Source organism: Monopterus albus, unplaced genomic scaffold, assembly GCF_001952655.1.
Source record: "Monopterus albus unplaced genomic scaffold, M_albus_1.0 scaffold41.1, whole genome shotgun sequence".
Classification (NCBI taxonomy): Eukaryota; Metazoa; Chordata; class Actinopteri; order Synbranchiformes; family Synbranchidae; genus Monopterus; species Monopterus albus.
In genome coordinates, this window is record NW_018127921.1 from 2,620,121 (window position 1) to 2,637,509 (window position 17,389).

Below are 17,389 nucleotides of genomic sequence, written 5' to 3' on the forward strand. Positions count from 1 at the left end.
AGCACGAATGCACAAATATAGACAAACACACACACACACACACACACACACACACACACACACACACACACACACACACACACTGCACAGCACATAACACAGATGTCTTAGTTCAGTTTGAAGCAAACTATGACAAATTAATTACTGCATCAGGAGGAAAAATGGATACTGGAAACCACAAATGAGGCAGGAAAATAGTCAGAGGCAGATAAAAGAAGGATAAAGAGTGTTGGCAGAAACTTCACTTTCATGAAATAACAGAAGAGCTAAAAGGACAAGAGGCAGGAAGAAAGGATGGAGAAAGAGGGGGAGGATGTGTTGCAAATCAGCAGTCAATGGAAGTAAAAGCTGATTTATTTACATGGCCCTGCATAGGGAATAAGGGAATTAGGAGAGAAAGAAATGGAAACGGAGAGCGAGCCAGAGGCTTTGAGTTTCTATTAGTTCTATGCTTCTTGAGTTCTAAGAAAGCAGCTGTCAGACAGTGCCTATAGCCACACTATTTAAGAAGGATTTTTGTCTACATTAATTACTGCAAAATGGTAATAATTACTCTTCCTTTTGATTCCAAATGAGTTTATATGGCACAACATGACTAACTAGGGGTACTTTGACAGAATGATCACAGGCATATCTTCTTTGCTAATACTTCACGTTAAATGCAGATTAAAGAAAAATGTTAAAGCTCTGTTCTACTCTTTTCATCTCTACACTTGAATTTAAAAAAATACTTGTAGATAATACAAAGTGAAGTAATTATTAATAGCATTATATTTCAAAATTTCAGCAGCAGTGCTCATCAGCTTAACCTTTCTGTTGGTTTATTTTGCATGTTACACAGTTACTATATCTTCATTGATAATTTTCCTAACATAATTTGTCCAGTTACACTCCCTGATGCTCACTGAGTTGCTTGTGTGTCTTTATCGGGACTCAGTTATCCTAATTGCATCCAGAGCTTTATTAAGCTCACACTGTTAATGACCCTCTCTAGTCACTTCTAGGTGTTTTGTGTCAAACCCATAAGCCCCTCCCTTTTAGGAAGTCGGAGACCATCTCATCCAGTCAGAGTAAGGCACTGATGTCAGACCAGTGGGATCCTCAACAGTCCTCCTAATGACATTAGGGCCTTTTGATCTGCACTAACACATTCCACCAATCTTAGCCTACATCAGCACCCACTGCACAATGACCCAGACTGAGCTGTGTGTGTCCTTACTTTGGAATCGGGGACTATTTGAGTGCAGCACTCCCTTACGGGCTGTGTCATTCCCCACTCTTGTGGTGTAGTAAAACTGCAAGCCAAAGATGCAGAGATTACTATTTATGTACAGAAAACATGGCGTGTTTTAGGAAAAGCAAGTGCATTTGAACCCTATCATACCATGAAAGATTAGTAAGTCTCAGATGTGAAAGTGGAAAAGAGGAGTGGCAAAAATGAGAGCAATTGAGCGTGGAAAGGGGATGGGCAGATGTCAGCCATTTCTCTAGAATCCAGAGAGGTTGTCCGGTTGGATCTTTGCCCAGACCCTTTCTTTGAAATGCTCTGACTCATTTTAAGACCATGAAAAGAAGAGCGAAACAGACAGATGAAAAGTATGACACAGAAGCTGTTTAAACTTGACTCACTTAGAATGCATCAGTGATTCAATATGTTTGGCTGTGCTTCTTTCGGAGAGCATCTTTTTGGGACATGTACATCTCTACATTTTTGCCCATTCTTTTCTGGTGCATTAACATCCACTGTTGTCGTGGGTGGCTGTTATCAAACATGTTTTTACTGATCCATATAAACTTAATAGCCCTTTCATTTTATGGTAATTGAGACCTTGTTCTACTCGGAAACCCTGTCTTTGCTAGGGGAGAAACAAAGATATGATCCCTCACAGGCTTTCCACCTACAATTTATACCAAGCTGTTTGGTGGGGAACCTGGCCAAGCCTAAAGCACTACTTTTGAAACTGACACTAAAGCAGTGTTTTCAGTAAACATGAAAAACTCTACACCACCCATATGCCTCAACAATCGCCTTTTGACTGTGGTTACTTGTTAAAGGTATTTAACAATGACCTTAATTTTTCTTTCCTTGTTAAAGAAAAAACAAGTTTTAACCATGTAGCTACTGCTGTTCTGGGTTGTTGTAGGAAAAAAATTATTAATGCTGACAAGGAATCATCAAACATTGCAGCATTGCCATTTAAGGTAACCATGGTCTTTGCAGAGCCAACATTATTATTGTTCTGTTTTGGCGAGCACATTGCTTCAATTTCAAAGCCATTGTTTTTTTCATGTAATTGACGCAAGTCTATATGAACCAAACTATGGTATTGCTTCATATCCAATCCAGTCACACAAGTAGTTAGCATTGCTCCTCTTCAGTGGAGTCTGTTTATTATAGCTCTGTGCAGCTGCCATGAGCTGCAAAATCTGAGTGGGCTGACTGCTACATCTGTAGTTTATAATCTTGGTGTCTCTGTCAGATTTCTTTCATTCATATGATATGTAGCCACTTGACAGTACAATCCTAAGGCTTTCTTTGTACTATCAACAGCTCTGTGGTGGATTAGCCTTTGTAACCCTGATCTAAACAGGGTGTCTGGTGACAGTAATCCATACTGCTAATCTACTGTACATCTTGATGTAACCACCAAGGACGGCCCGCTTTCTCCCTCTATCCTCTGTTTTTCTTTTTTCCTGCTATAGCCTTCCTGAGAGGGATCAGTGTGCCATCTGTTTGTGAATCAGCAGGGGTTAGCTTAGCCTGATGGACACATTGGACCTGATCACTCAATCATTGCTTAGGTTTTTGTCTGTTTGTTCAAATGTTTGTGTGCATGGGTAAATGAAAGGGCCGCACAAATATTCATTAACAGCATTGATGTGATTATCAACGTAAATTTTCTGAGAACGGTTGCCGCTGTCCCCAAATGTTACAATTTTACCAATTGTTTAAAGAACTGAAACACTGTAGCATAACTTGTCTTCTCAAGTGGAGAAAACTGGTTTAGCATGATGCAGTTCTGACCTTACAAATGAAAATTATACTTACTCTACTGTCTGCCCACGGTATTTGAGGGTATTTGTATTTTTGAACCGAGATTTGTAGGTAATGTACATCTATGTTCACAGTATACAATTGGATTTGTGTGTGTGTGTGTGTGTGTGTGTGTGTGTTCAGGCCGTCAGTGCTAATAATGAGTCAGGGATCCGCCGATGCTCTGTCCCTTGTTAATTCTCTTACTTCTGCAGGCAGGCACACTGTGCTGTACTGTATGTGTTGTTGTTGTTCGGGTTCTCTTAGCTGCAGCTTCTCCTGAGCCACAGGCTTGGATAGCAGAGGCCCATACTTTCTCCCCAGCTGCCAGAAAGCTGCAAAAGCCTCCGTTTACTTTGCTCTAGGTTAATTTTGCCAGTGCTGTAGTGGTGGTAGGAGATGTGGCAAAATGTACTGTTGTTGGTGCCAAGTTATAATGTGTGTGTGTGTGTGTGTGCGCGCGCGTGCTTGGGGGTGCATTCCTGGTCTGTATGCTCAGTGTTTGTGTGTGTTCTGCGCTGTAGTGTCAAGGTGGAGTGTCTTGCTGTGTTGTGGCCTGTATTGTTTGTATGTATACATTTGTGTTTGTGATTATGCAGGGTGAGTGCAGGCACACTGTTTTTCTCCAGTCCCAGTGTGTGGCTAAGATGCAGAGTGACGCAGACTCCTCTGATCAGTGCCAGAGCTCAGCAGGTGGAGGGGGTGGGTGGAGGTTTTTTGGGGGACGACAACTTCACCGCTCCAGTCAGTACATCTATTGATCTGGGACACACATCTCTGTCTGCTTGTTTTCCCTTTCTTCATCTCTCTCTCTCTCTGTATTTTCTGTTGTTCTCTGCCTCCTAGCTTAGTGTTTTTGTTTTCAAAGCCAAAGTCCTAGTTTCCTAACTAGTACATCTTTCTGGCTTTTGACTCCTTATGTGACTCCAAAGCAGAACTGCACAAGAATTCCTATATGCCTAGACTGTCTGTTTATGCATAAATTGCAAATAAAAATCTTGACTTGACTACACTACTACAACTTGTACTATTCCTGCCTTCCCTTCTCTTACTGGAGAACATTATATCACAAGTCAAACAGTCTCATCTCAAATATTCAGGAATATCCCACAGTTATAACGAAGGATCCCACTGCATACTGAGCTAACAAAGCAGTAGGTCATGGGAAAAGACAGACTACACAGCCACTCAAGGGGCGACACTCAGTACACCATTCACACTTTTGTCTGTTGTACAGACAGCTGGTCTCAGTATTCTTAGTTACTAACCAAATACAACCAAAACATGCCTGTAAAATCTTAAGTGTTTCAGTGGGATAACAGATTTTGCAAACCTGATTTGCTCGAATACAATAAGTTGTTCCAGTGTTTAGGGCCTCATTCACCTTTGTTCATTAAGTTCAAGTTCAAAGTGTTTGTCATATGCACAGTTAGGAAACGTGTTTCACTGTACAATGAAATTCTTACTTTGCCATCCACATGAATGCTACAAAATACAAATGAAATATAAAGTAGATAAATAAGTAACACAATCTAAGGCACTTTAAGCAGCAAATGCAGCAATATAATTAAAAAAAAATGTATAAGAATATAACAGAGAATGTATGCTGCATTGGAGCAGCATGTGCAGCAGTCAGCAGTCAATGTGCAATTATACATGTGCAAACAGAATGTAAACAGTACAACACATATTTCCTGGTAATAAACGCCTCAGCTGTTTAGGAGTCTGATGGCAGAGGGAAAGAAAGAGTTTTTCAGTCTAGAGGTCCTACATTTCACACTTCTGAACCTCCGGCCAGAGGGTAGGGGGCCGAACAGTCCGTGCCGTGGGTGGGTTGGATCTTTGAGGATGCTTGCGGTCCATAGCAGTAGTGCTGCCATACCAGACAGTGATGCAGCTGGTCAAGATGCTCTCAATGATGCAGCTGTAGAAGTTGCAAAGGATCCTAGGCGACATGCCAAACCTCCTCAGCCTCCTCAGGAAGTAGAGCCGTCGTTGGGCCTTCTTGACCAGCTGTGTGGTGTTAAGTTATACATTAATTGTTGTTTGCTAATACTAGAATGGCTTTGCTGTTGAGTTGGTAGTTGAGGGTTAATAGCAAAGCTGTCATTTGCCTACTCTACCTACTGTTTAAGTATTGACTAGTCCTGGGAAACCATTAGAATCCTAATGTAGTCTCTAGGATGGGACTGCTGTAAACTCTTCATTTGGTCTTGGTGGTGATCGTAGCTACAGTGGTCTCTATAAGCACGTATGCATTCTTTCTTTCTTACTGTCTAACATCCATCTGTCATTACACTGTCTCCCACTTCTAAGCAAACGGGCTGAGCCACACTCTTGTTGCTGGTGTTGACTGGCTTCTATACTGCACTTTTGTTTCATATGTTGTATTCAGGGCAACTTACAGCTTATTACTGCACTGTAAATGTGAGAATCATATTTCAGACCTTTTACTTTTTATTTTATCTGTTTGACTGTTTTTAACTTCATTTTGTCTTAACTGAATTTATTCTGCTTTTAATCCTTTTACTCTATGCCTATGTAAAGCACCTTGAATTGCCTTTGTGTATGAAATGTCTCGCGGAAATCCAGTAAAGCAGCCTTGCCTTGGTGCCAGACATGCTCTTAATATCACTGTTACATTTCTGAAACCTCACTGATCTCTCTCCCTTTTCACTTTGCATGGCTGAACCCACTTAACTGTTGAGCTGGTGACTTGTTGGTCAGAGGAAAAAACTTTTTAGTTTGATGATCACTAGGACAATGAGTCTGAAAACATTCATTAAGGTCATGTTGCCAACTTGTTGCACATCTTGCCAACCAAAATGTGATATGAAGAAAAATGTTCAACATTAGCACATTAAACATCTGTAAACAAATTTGAAAGCCTGTCCTTTGTGTGCAGTGAAGTAATCCTTTTGTTAAATGCTTTTGCAGCTTCTGAGCTGCAAACACACCAACCTCATGAAGGATGATTTAGTCATGAGAAGGCCAGGACTGTTGACAGGTAGAGAGACTATATCAAAATAAACAATGTATGAATTAAATTGATTGCAGTTGAGAAAACACAGGGCACAACTGATAAAGCCAGTGATGTTTTACATTGCAGATTCAAATGAAAACAGAAGTCAGTCAGATAAATCAAGACAATTTAATAGATAAATCGGTAAATATAGGCAAATCACTTTTATACACTGCTCAAAAAAATAAAGGTATATATATATATAGCACATTTTACACATTGCACACAATGTAGGCCTACATTAATAAAGCAAATACATATTAATCAAGCTCTATTTATATTGTGCCTTTCATATAGGTTCATGCAATTCAAAGTGCTTTATAGACCAATAAGGCAGAATAATTCAAAATGCATAGTAAACTTTTTTTTTTTTTTAAATGCAAATAAAATGGAGTTTTAAAAACTAGATAAGGTCAATAGGATATAATAACAAAAAATACTTACTGTAAAAGTGAATAATGTAGAATGAAACCAAAAGGTGTGGTTTCAAGGTGAAGTTTAAAAAAAAAAAAGAAAAAAAAAAAAGAAGATACTTTCAGCTGCTCTCAGTTCCTCGTACAAAGTGTTCCAGTGGTTTGAGGCATAATATAAGATAGGTTCTTATGCCACTACAAGATGTGAGTTGATCTTGTGCATGAAACTCCCAGGCTGAAAATTGATCCCAGCCCTGCAAATTATACATTTGCCAACATTTTATGTTTGGCCATGTCAGTGTTATTTCACCTGATCAAGCTCGGATACATCTAGAGGGACTCATCAATTGTCTTCTCTCTTTTTTTTTTTTTTTTCTTCTCTTCCGCCTCCTTTAAGGACACAGAAAATGAAACGGTAAAACAGAAACATCCCAATTATTTTCCACAGACTGAGCTTACACTCAATTTTATGTCTAACAGATGGAGATATGATAGTGCACACACAGTCTTGTTGTTGCCCATAGCCCCAGCTACACTGGAAATGAGTTTGTGTCTTTGATATTTAAGTAGCTTATATCTGGCAGCTAGCCCAGAGGAGCCAGCTACAGCCAGCACCATCTACCTTTCTTCATCCTATCTGCCATATTCACTGGTTAGTTTGTGGATGGATATTTTCACAACTCTTGAGTGTAGCAACTTTTGATCTACACTCTTAAAATATTTATTCATGCTTGGATTTGACTGGTAAAGTGAAAAAAATGATTTTGTCAACATAATCAGAAGTGATTTTACTCTCACACAGTAATTTAGACTTGTTCTCAATTTGCACATTTTAATCTTTTTACCACAAGGGTTTATTCTGATTTTAATATGAATAGCTAACTGCTAAGAAAAAATCATGAACTAATGGTGTTACTGTGTGTCATTTATATGTGCATGTGTGCCTGTGTGATGTGTAAATCCTCAGAACCCAAGCAAGCTTTAATTAATGGCGCATGATGATCAGCAGGCAAAGGCAAACAGCAACTAAATGAACTTGGCCCACGTCGGGGAGTATAATTGCATTTCACCAACACATTCATGTGGCAGACACGCTGTCATTGCACGCTGATGAGGATGGTTTTTCTTTCAAGGTTTCAGTGCTTCATGTTTGCAAAAAATTCAGGGAGCCTTTCTTTTGTAGTGTTTTTTTTTGGATGTCAGCTGTGTGTGTGTGTGTGTGTGTGTGTGGTAGTCATATTCTTGAGGATAGGTGGATAATGAAGATGGTGTAACAGCCGCTCCCTCTGTCTATCACCATGTCTCACACCCTTCTTTTCCCTTTTAGTCTCCTTTTGTCTGCTCTCATTCCTCTCGGTATCTTGCTATTAATAACTGCTGAATAAAGCTGTCCGGGAATTTCAGAGGAACACTCTGTTATGGCTGTCCCTTCCACAAAGCAAAAGAAAGGTGGGAGTTTCTGTGCTGCTCCGTGTGAGATTAATATGCATCTCCCCTTTTATTTTTAGAGGGAACATTATGGGCTCACTGTGCTGTCATTACTCCTCAAGCAGCAGTAGCTTCCATTTCTGGAAAAAGAAAGTTACACCATCACCACTTATCAATAATCAACAGATTGAAATGGTTTACTCTTACAAAGACTGGGAAGTTCATACTGATATGAAACTGAACTGGTCTGAGAATGTTCAAGCTGTTTTTAAAAGGCACAATCCAGCTTGGGTTATTGAGGAAGTCTTTTTGAGATTAATAAGGAGGCCTTAAATGCTTTTTATGCTGTTGTATGTTGGGGTAACAGCTTGATTGCTAATGATAGGAATAGGATCAACAAATTAATCAAAAAGGCAGGCTCTATTTTTGGGCTGACTCACTGGGAGCTATTTGAGAACTAGAAAGAAAGTACAGACCATAATTCTTTTTGAGGATCATCCTCTGTTTAGTGTCTTTAATCTAGGAAGTGTGATGAGTGAGCAGTTTAGGTTGTTCCACAGAACACTAGAGCTTCATTTGTGCCTACAACTGTGAAATTCCTAAATATGTAATTGATATCTAAGGATTGTTGACTTGTATCATCAGATGGAGTGAGGGGTGTCTGTTGCTGGTGTTGTAGTCTATTGTGCAAATGGTGACCAAACAAGTTTCCCTCTTGGGGATTAAAAAAGTTTTTATCCATCTATCTAGACTTGGTTATTATCAAAAATTTAAATTAAAATGTTATTCCAAAATTAATGAAGTGAAAATGATAGGGGGAGTTAATTGTGCAACTTTTCAGCTAAGACAAGATTATTATTTTTTGCCTTGACATAAAAATAATGGTGGCTTTTTTCAGTATTTTTATTTTTTCAGAGAGTCTAGTCAAAACGTATGACAATGTTCAATAAAACGGTCAGAAGTTGTGATACTTCGTAGATCACAGTGTAAATGCTAAGAATAATACACTTTGTTTTGGATCAACGTAATACCTTGATCATGGCTGCAAATCCTCTATTTACTGTTGTGTTGATTTTTACTGTTATTAGACTCATGTATTTTCATGTAGGATAAAATGGTATATGACAAAGTATTGTCATATCACACGGATGGTATTTTGGTTTCAGTATCATATGAGTTTACTACACCAGAGTTGTATTGTGAAGGTACAGTGCAAGATGCAATTTAGATTAATATTGGAGTACTTTATTCTTGTGTGCAATACTAAATCTTGGATAATACCCAAGTGAATACCACTACTTGTAATACCCAGTTTGCCACTGGAGAGACCTAATGTGCAGGCACACACTGGGGATCACCAAGTTTACAGGAAGTGCTGTAATTTCCTCTTGATAATCTGTACTGCTTTATGATTTATACTGGATGCTAGGTACTTTGACAGTATAGCTATAACTGTTATGCCCAAATGCTAAATTCCCATTATAAGTCATTATTTTACATGGTGTGTGTATGTGTGCTTTTTTGTTATAGCTGTATGTGTAATGCTGAGAGTTTGTAAATGACCAAGGGGCTATAGGGAAACACATTTGTGCAGCTTCTTGCATTTCCTTCCTAATTGTTCCTCTTCTGCCCATAAAACTGCCAAACACACTACTGTGTGTGTGTGTGTGTGTGTGTGTGTGTGTGTGTGTGTTTGTGTTTGTGAGAAAGATGGTCCTTTTCTCTCTGCTAGCAGTGTCAGCAGGTGAGCTGCCCTATTGGGAGAAAAGAGAGAAATCACCAAAGCATGCAAATTGCTGCTCCAAGGGGAGAATCAATTAGGTGCATAGTGGCTAGAGCAGAAAGGAAGGGTGGAGAGGGGCAGGGGTTCACACACAGAGAGATGGTGCAGAGCCATGCTGATCACCTCCTCTGAAACTATGCAATATTCCTCCTTTTCTGTCCCCTTCTTCAATCCTTGGACTGATCCCATTGGCTGAAGCATTTGCACACTGGCTTTAAAATTTTTACTGTGCCTCTTTCCTTTTTGTCTCGCCCAGTTATAGATTGTAGTTGTGTCTGAAGTGTTTGGCCTTTTCTTCTGTTTTTCCTAATTATTTTTGGTAACAATATGCTCTTCTCTTATCTCTACCAAATAGGATTAGAGCATAGCCCATGTTTTCATATTCATAACGTATATCTATCAATACCATGTGATACTTGCTTTGAATGTGCATTAATTTGTAGCTAATATTTAGTTTCATGGTACTGGTTTTCACATTGGCTTGTCTCTTTCCCCTTCAGGTACATGATGTCCTCCAGCTCAAGAGAAGCTTAATCCTGATTGGCTGACTGCACTGGAGTGTGCCCCCTTCCCTCTCCTCACCACTTACAACATCAGCACAGCCATGATGTCCCTCACCAGGACACAGACCTGCTTAATTCTGTGCTGCTTTCTGTCTAGTCTGGTGCTTCCTGTGACATCACAAACAGGGGTACAGACATCACAGACTCATAGTGCTGGCTCCCAGGTGATCACAGCATCACTTCAGGAGGAGAAGTATGCATCATTTCATGCTGAGAACCCTGAGTGGATATTCAACCATTTGGCGGTGGACTATCGCAATGGCAATGTTTATTTGGGAGCTGTCAATCGCATATACAAACTGTCCCCAGAGTTGGAGGTCCAGGTGTCCCATGAGACTGGCCCAGATGAAGACAACCGCAAATGCTACCCACCACGCATTGTCCAGCAGTGCAGTGAGCCACTGACACTCACCAACAATGTCAACAAGATGCTACTAATGGACTATCGGGAGAACCGGCTGCTGGCATGTGGCAGCCTCTACCAGGGTATCTGCAAACTCCTCCGTCTAGATGACCTTTTCAAACTAGGAGAGCCCTTCCACAAGAAGGAGCACTATCTCTCTGGCGTCAATGAGAGTGGCTCTGTGTTTGGTGTTATTGTTTCATATGGCAATGCTTCTCCAGACATGCTGTTTGTAGCCACAGCAGTGGATGGAAAGCCGGACTACTTCCCTACCATTTCCAGTCGCAAGTTGGCCCGAAACTCAGAGGAGGACGGCATGTTTGCCTATGTCTTCCATGATGAGTTTGTGGCCTCTATGATTAGGATCCCTTCAGACACCTTCACTGTCATCCCAGACTTTGACATTTACTACATTTATGGCTTTGCCAGTGGGAACTTTGTCTACTTTCTGACTTTGCAGCCTGAAATGGGAGGTGGGCCAACTACTGGATCCTCCTCTGCTGGTCGGGAACAGGTCTACACTTCCAAGATTGTTCGCCTTTGTAAGGCAGACACAGCTTTCAACTCCTATGTAGAGGTGCCTATCGGATGCATTAGTGGCAACATGGAGTACCGGTTACTTGAGGCAGCCTACCTGTCCAAAGCTGGTGCTATCCTAGCACGGTCCCTAGATGTGGCACCGGATGACGATGTGCTGTTTGCTGTCTTCTCGAAAGGCCAGAAGAGACGACCACACCAAGCCTCACAGGACTCTGCACTGTGTGTGTTCTCTCTGCGGAAGATCAATGAGAAAATCAAGGACAGGCTGCAGTCCTGCTATAGGGGTGAGGGCACGCTGGACCTGGCTTGGCTCAAAGTCAAAGACATTCCATGCAGCAGTGCGGTGAGTGCGACAATGATGTACATACAAGTTTTGTAATTTTTGCTACTACATTAATTTAATAACAGCATTGGGGTTTGAGCAGCAGACCAAACACTCCAGATGTTAATATTGCAGAGTAGAATAGCGGGACTGTATTTGTAGATCTTGTATTATTTCACACATACTATGCATGCACAAGTACACCTTATGTACTATATCAGAACAGCAAGTGATGAGCATTTCTGTTTAAAGTAGGCCACAATTGATTAAACCCACTCATTTAAAAAAAATAAAAACACGGTGTCCCTAAGACTGTATTAAGAAAAAAGAACCACAGATTTCTTATTGATTCAGTAATTTGTAAATGAGGGACATTTCAGGTGAGGATCTCTGGAGAAAAATCTGTTGTGAAAGCTCTCCCCTGTGCTACTATAATGAGCTTGTGTGCACTGTGGGGGGCCTGCATGAACACTGTTCTTGGGTGGGTTCATGCTCCATTCCATTAAAATGAGATGTTAACCACCATATGCTTCTTTTAATCTACTCACCCTTTAAACAATGTATCTGAATGCTCAGCAAATTTACTATCATTCCATTCTCCATAATAGCATAACAAATTCAGTGATTCAGTTAATTTGATTTCTCACTTTATGCACATTTAAAAACAAGGTTAAATTGGGTGTTGCATGTTTAGACCATCTTCACAAGCAGCCAGAGCTGTATTCAGCAATCTATTTCTTGACATCATTAATGAAAAGCTGGCAACCTTAAAGAAAAACAATTATCTTGATGAGAGTGCATTTATTGGTTATCATTTTCATCCTCATAGCAAGCATGCCTAAATAAACAGTGAGAGTTCAGAGAGGTGTAGCTAATGGGCTAAAATAAGACCACACTGAAGAGGTACCTTTTTTTTTTTTTTTTAAAATGCTGAATGGTCTTGTACTTGTATAGCGCTTTTGTGTGCTTTACAGCACACTCAAAGCGCTATCCCACTATTTGGCCATTCACCCATTCACAAACGCTCACACATTCACACACTGGTGTTATCACCGGAAGCAATTGGGGGTTCAGTGTCTTGCTCAAGGACACTTTGACATGTTGACTGGACAAGCCGGGAATCGAACCGCTAATCCTTCATTTAGGAAACGACCCGTTCTACCTCTTGAGCCACAGCCGCCCAAAAAAACAAAGTATTGCACTTAGTAGTATACATATGTCAGTTAAAAGTGTGTTGTTGCCTGATATAATTTAATAATAATAATATAAAAAAAAATTATATAGCATTTTACAACACCCAAGGGTGCTCAAAGTGCTTCACAACAAAACATCCATCCATCCATCTTCATCCGGGACTGGGTCGCGGGGGCAGTAACCCGAGCAGAGTCTCCCAGACTTCCCTCTTCCCACACACCTGCTCTAGCTCCTCAGGAGGAACCCCAAGGCATTCCCAGGCCAGCCGGGAGACATAGTCTCTCCAACATGTCCTGGGTCTGCCCCTAGGGCTTCTCCCGGAGGAACGTGCCCGGAATACCTCCCCAGGGAGGTGCCCAGGGGGCATCATAAATAGGTGCCTGAGCCACCTCAACTGGTTTTGCTCAACAACAAAACATCTAAAAATAAAAGCCGAACATGTTAAGACACACTAACAAAAAAGTTAAAATTACACAAATTTAAAACCACGGTCTGTAAGCAACTATAAAACTCCTGTACAATAAAAATGAGTCAAAGTACAAACAGAATATTACAGAATATAAAATCAGAAAGCCTGTAGGTACCTGTATAGCGTCAGTACTATAAATTAAGTGCTGAAAGCCAGTCCGAATAGGTGTGCCTTTAATTTAGACTTAAAAACCATTAATTCGGTTATAAACTGAAGCTCAGGAGGCAGGGTATTCCAGAGCTTAGGAGCATATATGGCAAAAGAACGATCAACCCACTTTATGTACCTTGCCCATGGGACAACCAGAGACAAATGCTCAGAGGAATGCAACGCTCTGACCGGGGTATGAGCAGTTAAAAGATCAGACAAATGGACTGGAGCAAGGCCATTATTGGCCTTGAACACAAACAGTAAAATTTTAAAATCAATTCTAAACTGTACCAAAAGGCAGTGAAGAGATTGAAGGACAGGGGTGATATGAGCATACTTTAGAGTATTTGACAGTAGGCGAGCAGCTGCGTTCTGTACTAGCTGGAGCCTACGGAGGAGAAATTGACTAATTCCAGTGTAGAGGGTGTTGCAGTAGTCAAGTCATGAGCTAATGAAAGCATGAATGGCTTTTTCTAGGTTGACTCGAGATAAAAATGGCTTAACCTTTGCTAAGAGCCTCAGTTGAAAGGTTATTTTGACCACAGAAATAATCCGCTTGTCAGAATTTGAGGCTACTATCAAATAACACTCCTAGGTTTTTCACTGTTTGAGTGAATAAAGGGGCTGAAGCTCCTAGGCCGGGTACAATGTGAGTACATTTCAGGCTAAAAGCGATGTATTCAGTCCTCCCCTCATTCAGATGAAGGAAGTTATGTGCGAGCCACTGTAATCAACTCAAACACCTGTGCAAGGGGGCTGGTGCATTGACATCACTCTGCATCAACAGTAAGTAAATCTGCACATCAACATAAAAATGAAAGCGTATGTTATCCTTAGAGATAATTGAAACTAATGGTAGCATATATAATGAGAAAAGTATAGGTGCCGGGATTGAGCCTTGGGGAACACCCAAGAAAAAAGGGGCTATTGTAGAGGTAGAGTTTTTGATCACAACTGAAAATGTTCTATTGGTCAGAAAAGAAGTAAACTATTTGAGCACAGCACCACGCAAGCCGATGCAATGTTCAGGGCGGGAAATGAGAACTGTATGGTCCACGGTGTCAAAGGCTGCTGTGAGATCTAGAAGCACTAGAACAATGGGACTCTTCACATCAAGGGCTGTAAGAATATCATTGTGCACTTTCAATAGTGCAGATTCAGTGCTGCACTGGGACCTAAAGCCTGATTGAAATTTATCAACAGCATAAAGTTCAAAATGAGACTGTAACTGTGTGAGGACATTTTTCTCCATAACTTTGGATAAAAAAGGCAAATGTGAGATTGGACAAAAATTAGAAGGGAGTGTGGGGTCGAGGTTGGGCTTCTTGAGAAGTGGTCTGACTACAGCATGCTTAAGGGCAGTGGGGACAATACCCAGCCTGATGCAGCTGTTATTAAATGTGACCAGGCAAGGCCCAATAGTGTCAGTGACCTCCTTCATTATCTTAGCAGGGACAATATCCAGCGTGTGTCCTTGTCAATGGGTGGGATAGGCTACTGACTGAGTGAGAGCCAAGGATTCCAACAGGTCATTAAAGTCCTTTGCCAGCTGATCAGAGGTGCAGTGGATGTGCATGTTAGTCACCGCAAATCAGGAAACTGTCAAAATTTGGCATAAGCTCTGTCAGAAACTCACAAAATCCTTAGATTTTGGTGGGCGATAGACCACTGCACACAGGATGGGACAGTGCAGAGTTAGTACAATGGCTTGAAGCTCAAAGCTCATCTAGACTTTAGTGGAGAGAAGGCGACATTTTAAGGTCTGCTTAAAGCCAAACTGCCACCTCTACCTACTAGGCTTGGGATGCTGAGAAACAAATAGCCAGTTGGGGAGGAGCTCAGAAAATCCACTATCGTCGCCAGGTGTCAATCAGGTCTTGGTAAGAAAAAAACAAATCCAGATCATGAGAGGAAATAAAATCATTGAGGACAAAGGTCTTGTTAAGTGATATGGTGTTAAAGAGCGCTATGAGGAGGGAGCTTGACTTATCCTGTGATGGAGTAGCATGAGTCACTGGGTGAAGGTTGCCTTGCGCTGTCCGGAGATCCTCACGAGCTGGCAGCATGGAAGTGGGAAGCCGGGGCCATTGGGGCCAAGCGGCTGGAGCCAGTTGTAATTGTATTTCAGCGTCCGCCTTAGGTCAATGTTACCCCACTTTATTAGACATCCAGTCCACAGCGAAAAATCCAGGTAAGACCTCAGTTTGACATGAAGTCTGCCTCTCCTACCACGTCTTCTGTGGCAACATCTGTTTGAAAGGGAACTAACAGGCCGCCACAGAAACAGTGGTATGGACGCCAACGGTGGTGGTGGTAACTCCGATTGATAGTTTCTGTGGTCAAATGGCAGACTAGGCACTGTGTTGCGAATTTCCAAAAGTGTCAATTGGTCATACTACTAGAGCTGGTGACAGGTATCAAACGATATGAGACATGGCAAACAGGAGGAGCAAACAGCAGGCCAAGAACAGTGGTGCCATCTTGCTGTATGCAAGGTATTGAATCAACATTCAGTTTATTACCTTTTATATAGTTTTATAAAGCTGCATGTACAGTATTTTTGTAATTTTAATTTTGAGTCATTTGGCTGCTTTTAACACTTTCCATCTTAAAAAGCCAAATTGATGTTGACCCTGGTTTTCACTCTTCCTGTCTCTCACCCTTTCTGTGCAAAAGAACAGGAACTCTTCAGTCCAGCAGCCACTGTTTTGGATTCCCAGCTGACTCGGGCTTGGTGATTAATCCAAATTTATTTTCAGTTATAATTTTGTCTGCCAAAGATTACGGAAACAAACAAAAAAAAAAAAACTGTGGTAAAATGATTATGCTGCTGCACTTCGTTTTGTGATAATGCTCTTGTGTTGTCATGCATTATAAATCCAGCGAACCCTTTCAGCGCTCAACAGTACGAGCATTTTTTTGCTCGCATCATGTGAAGCGAAACATTACTTGAGGTGACATCTGAGCTTGTTACTGTACGTGTGATTGAAAAGTCAAGAGTAATTTATCACAACACCTGCTAACTAAGCATAACCTTGAAGAGAAGCAGTAATTTTAGCTTATCCCACAGTTTGTCATCCATAGCAAGTTTATTAAGCTAATAACGAATTATGAACAAGCTAAAATGAAAGAGACTGTAGGCTTTCTGTTCAATGAAAGGGAGCGAGATGGATGTGGCTGTGACGGAGTGAGGCCAGCAGACGGATGGAAGCAGCAAAGTTTTATTTGTAAAATAAATACAGAGTAACTAATTTCTTCTGATCTGTAAATCAGTGCAGTACTTTTTGTTTTTTGGTTGAATCACATATAATGTTCAAGAAAACCCACTGGTAAAAGTTTTTTTTTTTTTTTAAAGTTCAATAAATCCATAATGTTTCCAGTCGATGAGTAATCATGAACTTAATATTGACCAAAATAATAAATAAAGCCTTCCCTAGGTGGCAGGTGGGACAAATTTATTTTTTAGATTTTTGAAAACACAAGGTAGAGAAGCTGGAAAAACAACAGCTGTGCTATAGGCGGCAGAACATCATAAAGGGAGTTGATATATCAAAGATGCCACATTCCTGCCTTATTTTTTTACTTAATTTATTAGACAATGTGTAAAATCTTAGTTAATGCACCTTTACCAACAATTATAATAATTGGAATGACAAAAAGTATCTTCCTCACTAAGGCCACTAATTCTTACTATCCACAAGACCTATAAGTGAACATTTATGCAGCTACAGTAGAAATATTTCTAGCAAGATGTTTATCACTTGGTCATTGTCATATTTCAAAAACATGATTTTGCTGCTTAGTCCATATTGTTCTGACCTCAGCTATTCACCATCTCAAGACATTATGATTTTTGGTTCTTGAATCAGTGTTTATCTACTGTATTAATCTGTGTCTGGCATGGTGCACGTGCTGGGGCGCCGTTGTCTGCTACTTGAGGACCTGATAAATCATGCCTGGGGTGGAACTGTCAGCAGGGAGAGGAAGTGTGAGGGAGCACATAGGGGTTAGTGCTGAGGAATTATGCCATTTCAGCATGCGCCACAGTATCACCACCGCCACTGCATA

General features: G+C 40.7%; 1 protein-coding gene across 1 annotated transcript in view; it reads left to right on the plus strand.

The window, feature by feature from the left end:
• plxna4 (plexin A4) overlaps nt 1–17,389 on the plus strand; it is a 328,946-nt gene that overhangs the window by 21,138 nt on the left and 290,419 nt on the right. The window contains exon 2 of the mRNA XM_020599492.1: nt 10,181–11,529. Within this exon, the coding sequence (XP_020455148.1) occupies nt 10,285–11,529 (1,245 nt within the window). The 5' untranslated portion in view covers nt 10,181–10,284. The remainder of the gene's footprint in view (nt 1–10,180; nt 11,530–17,389) is intronic.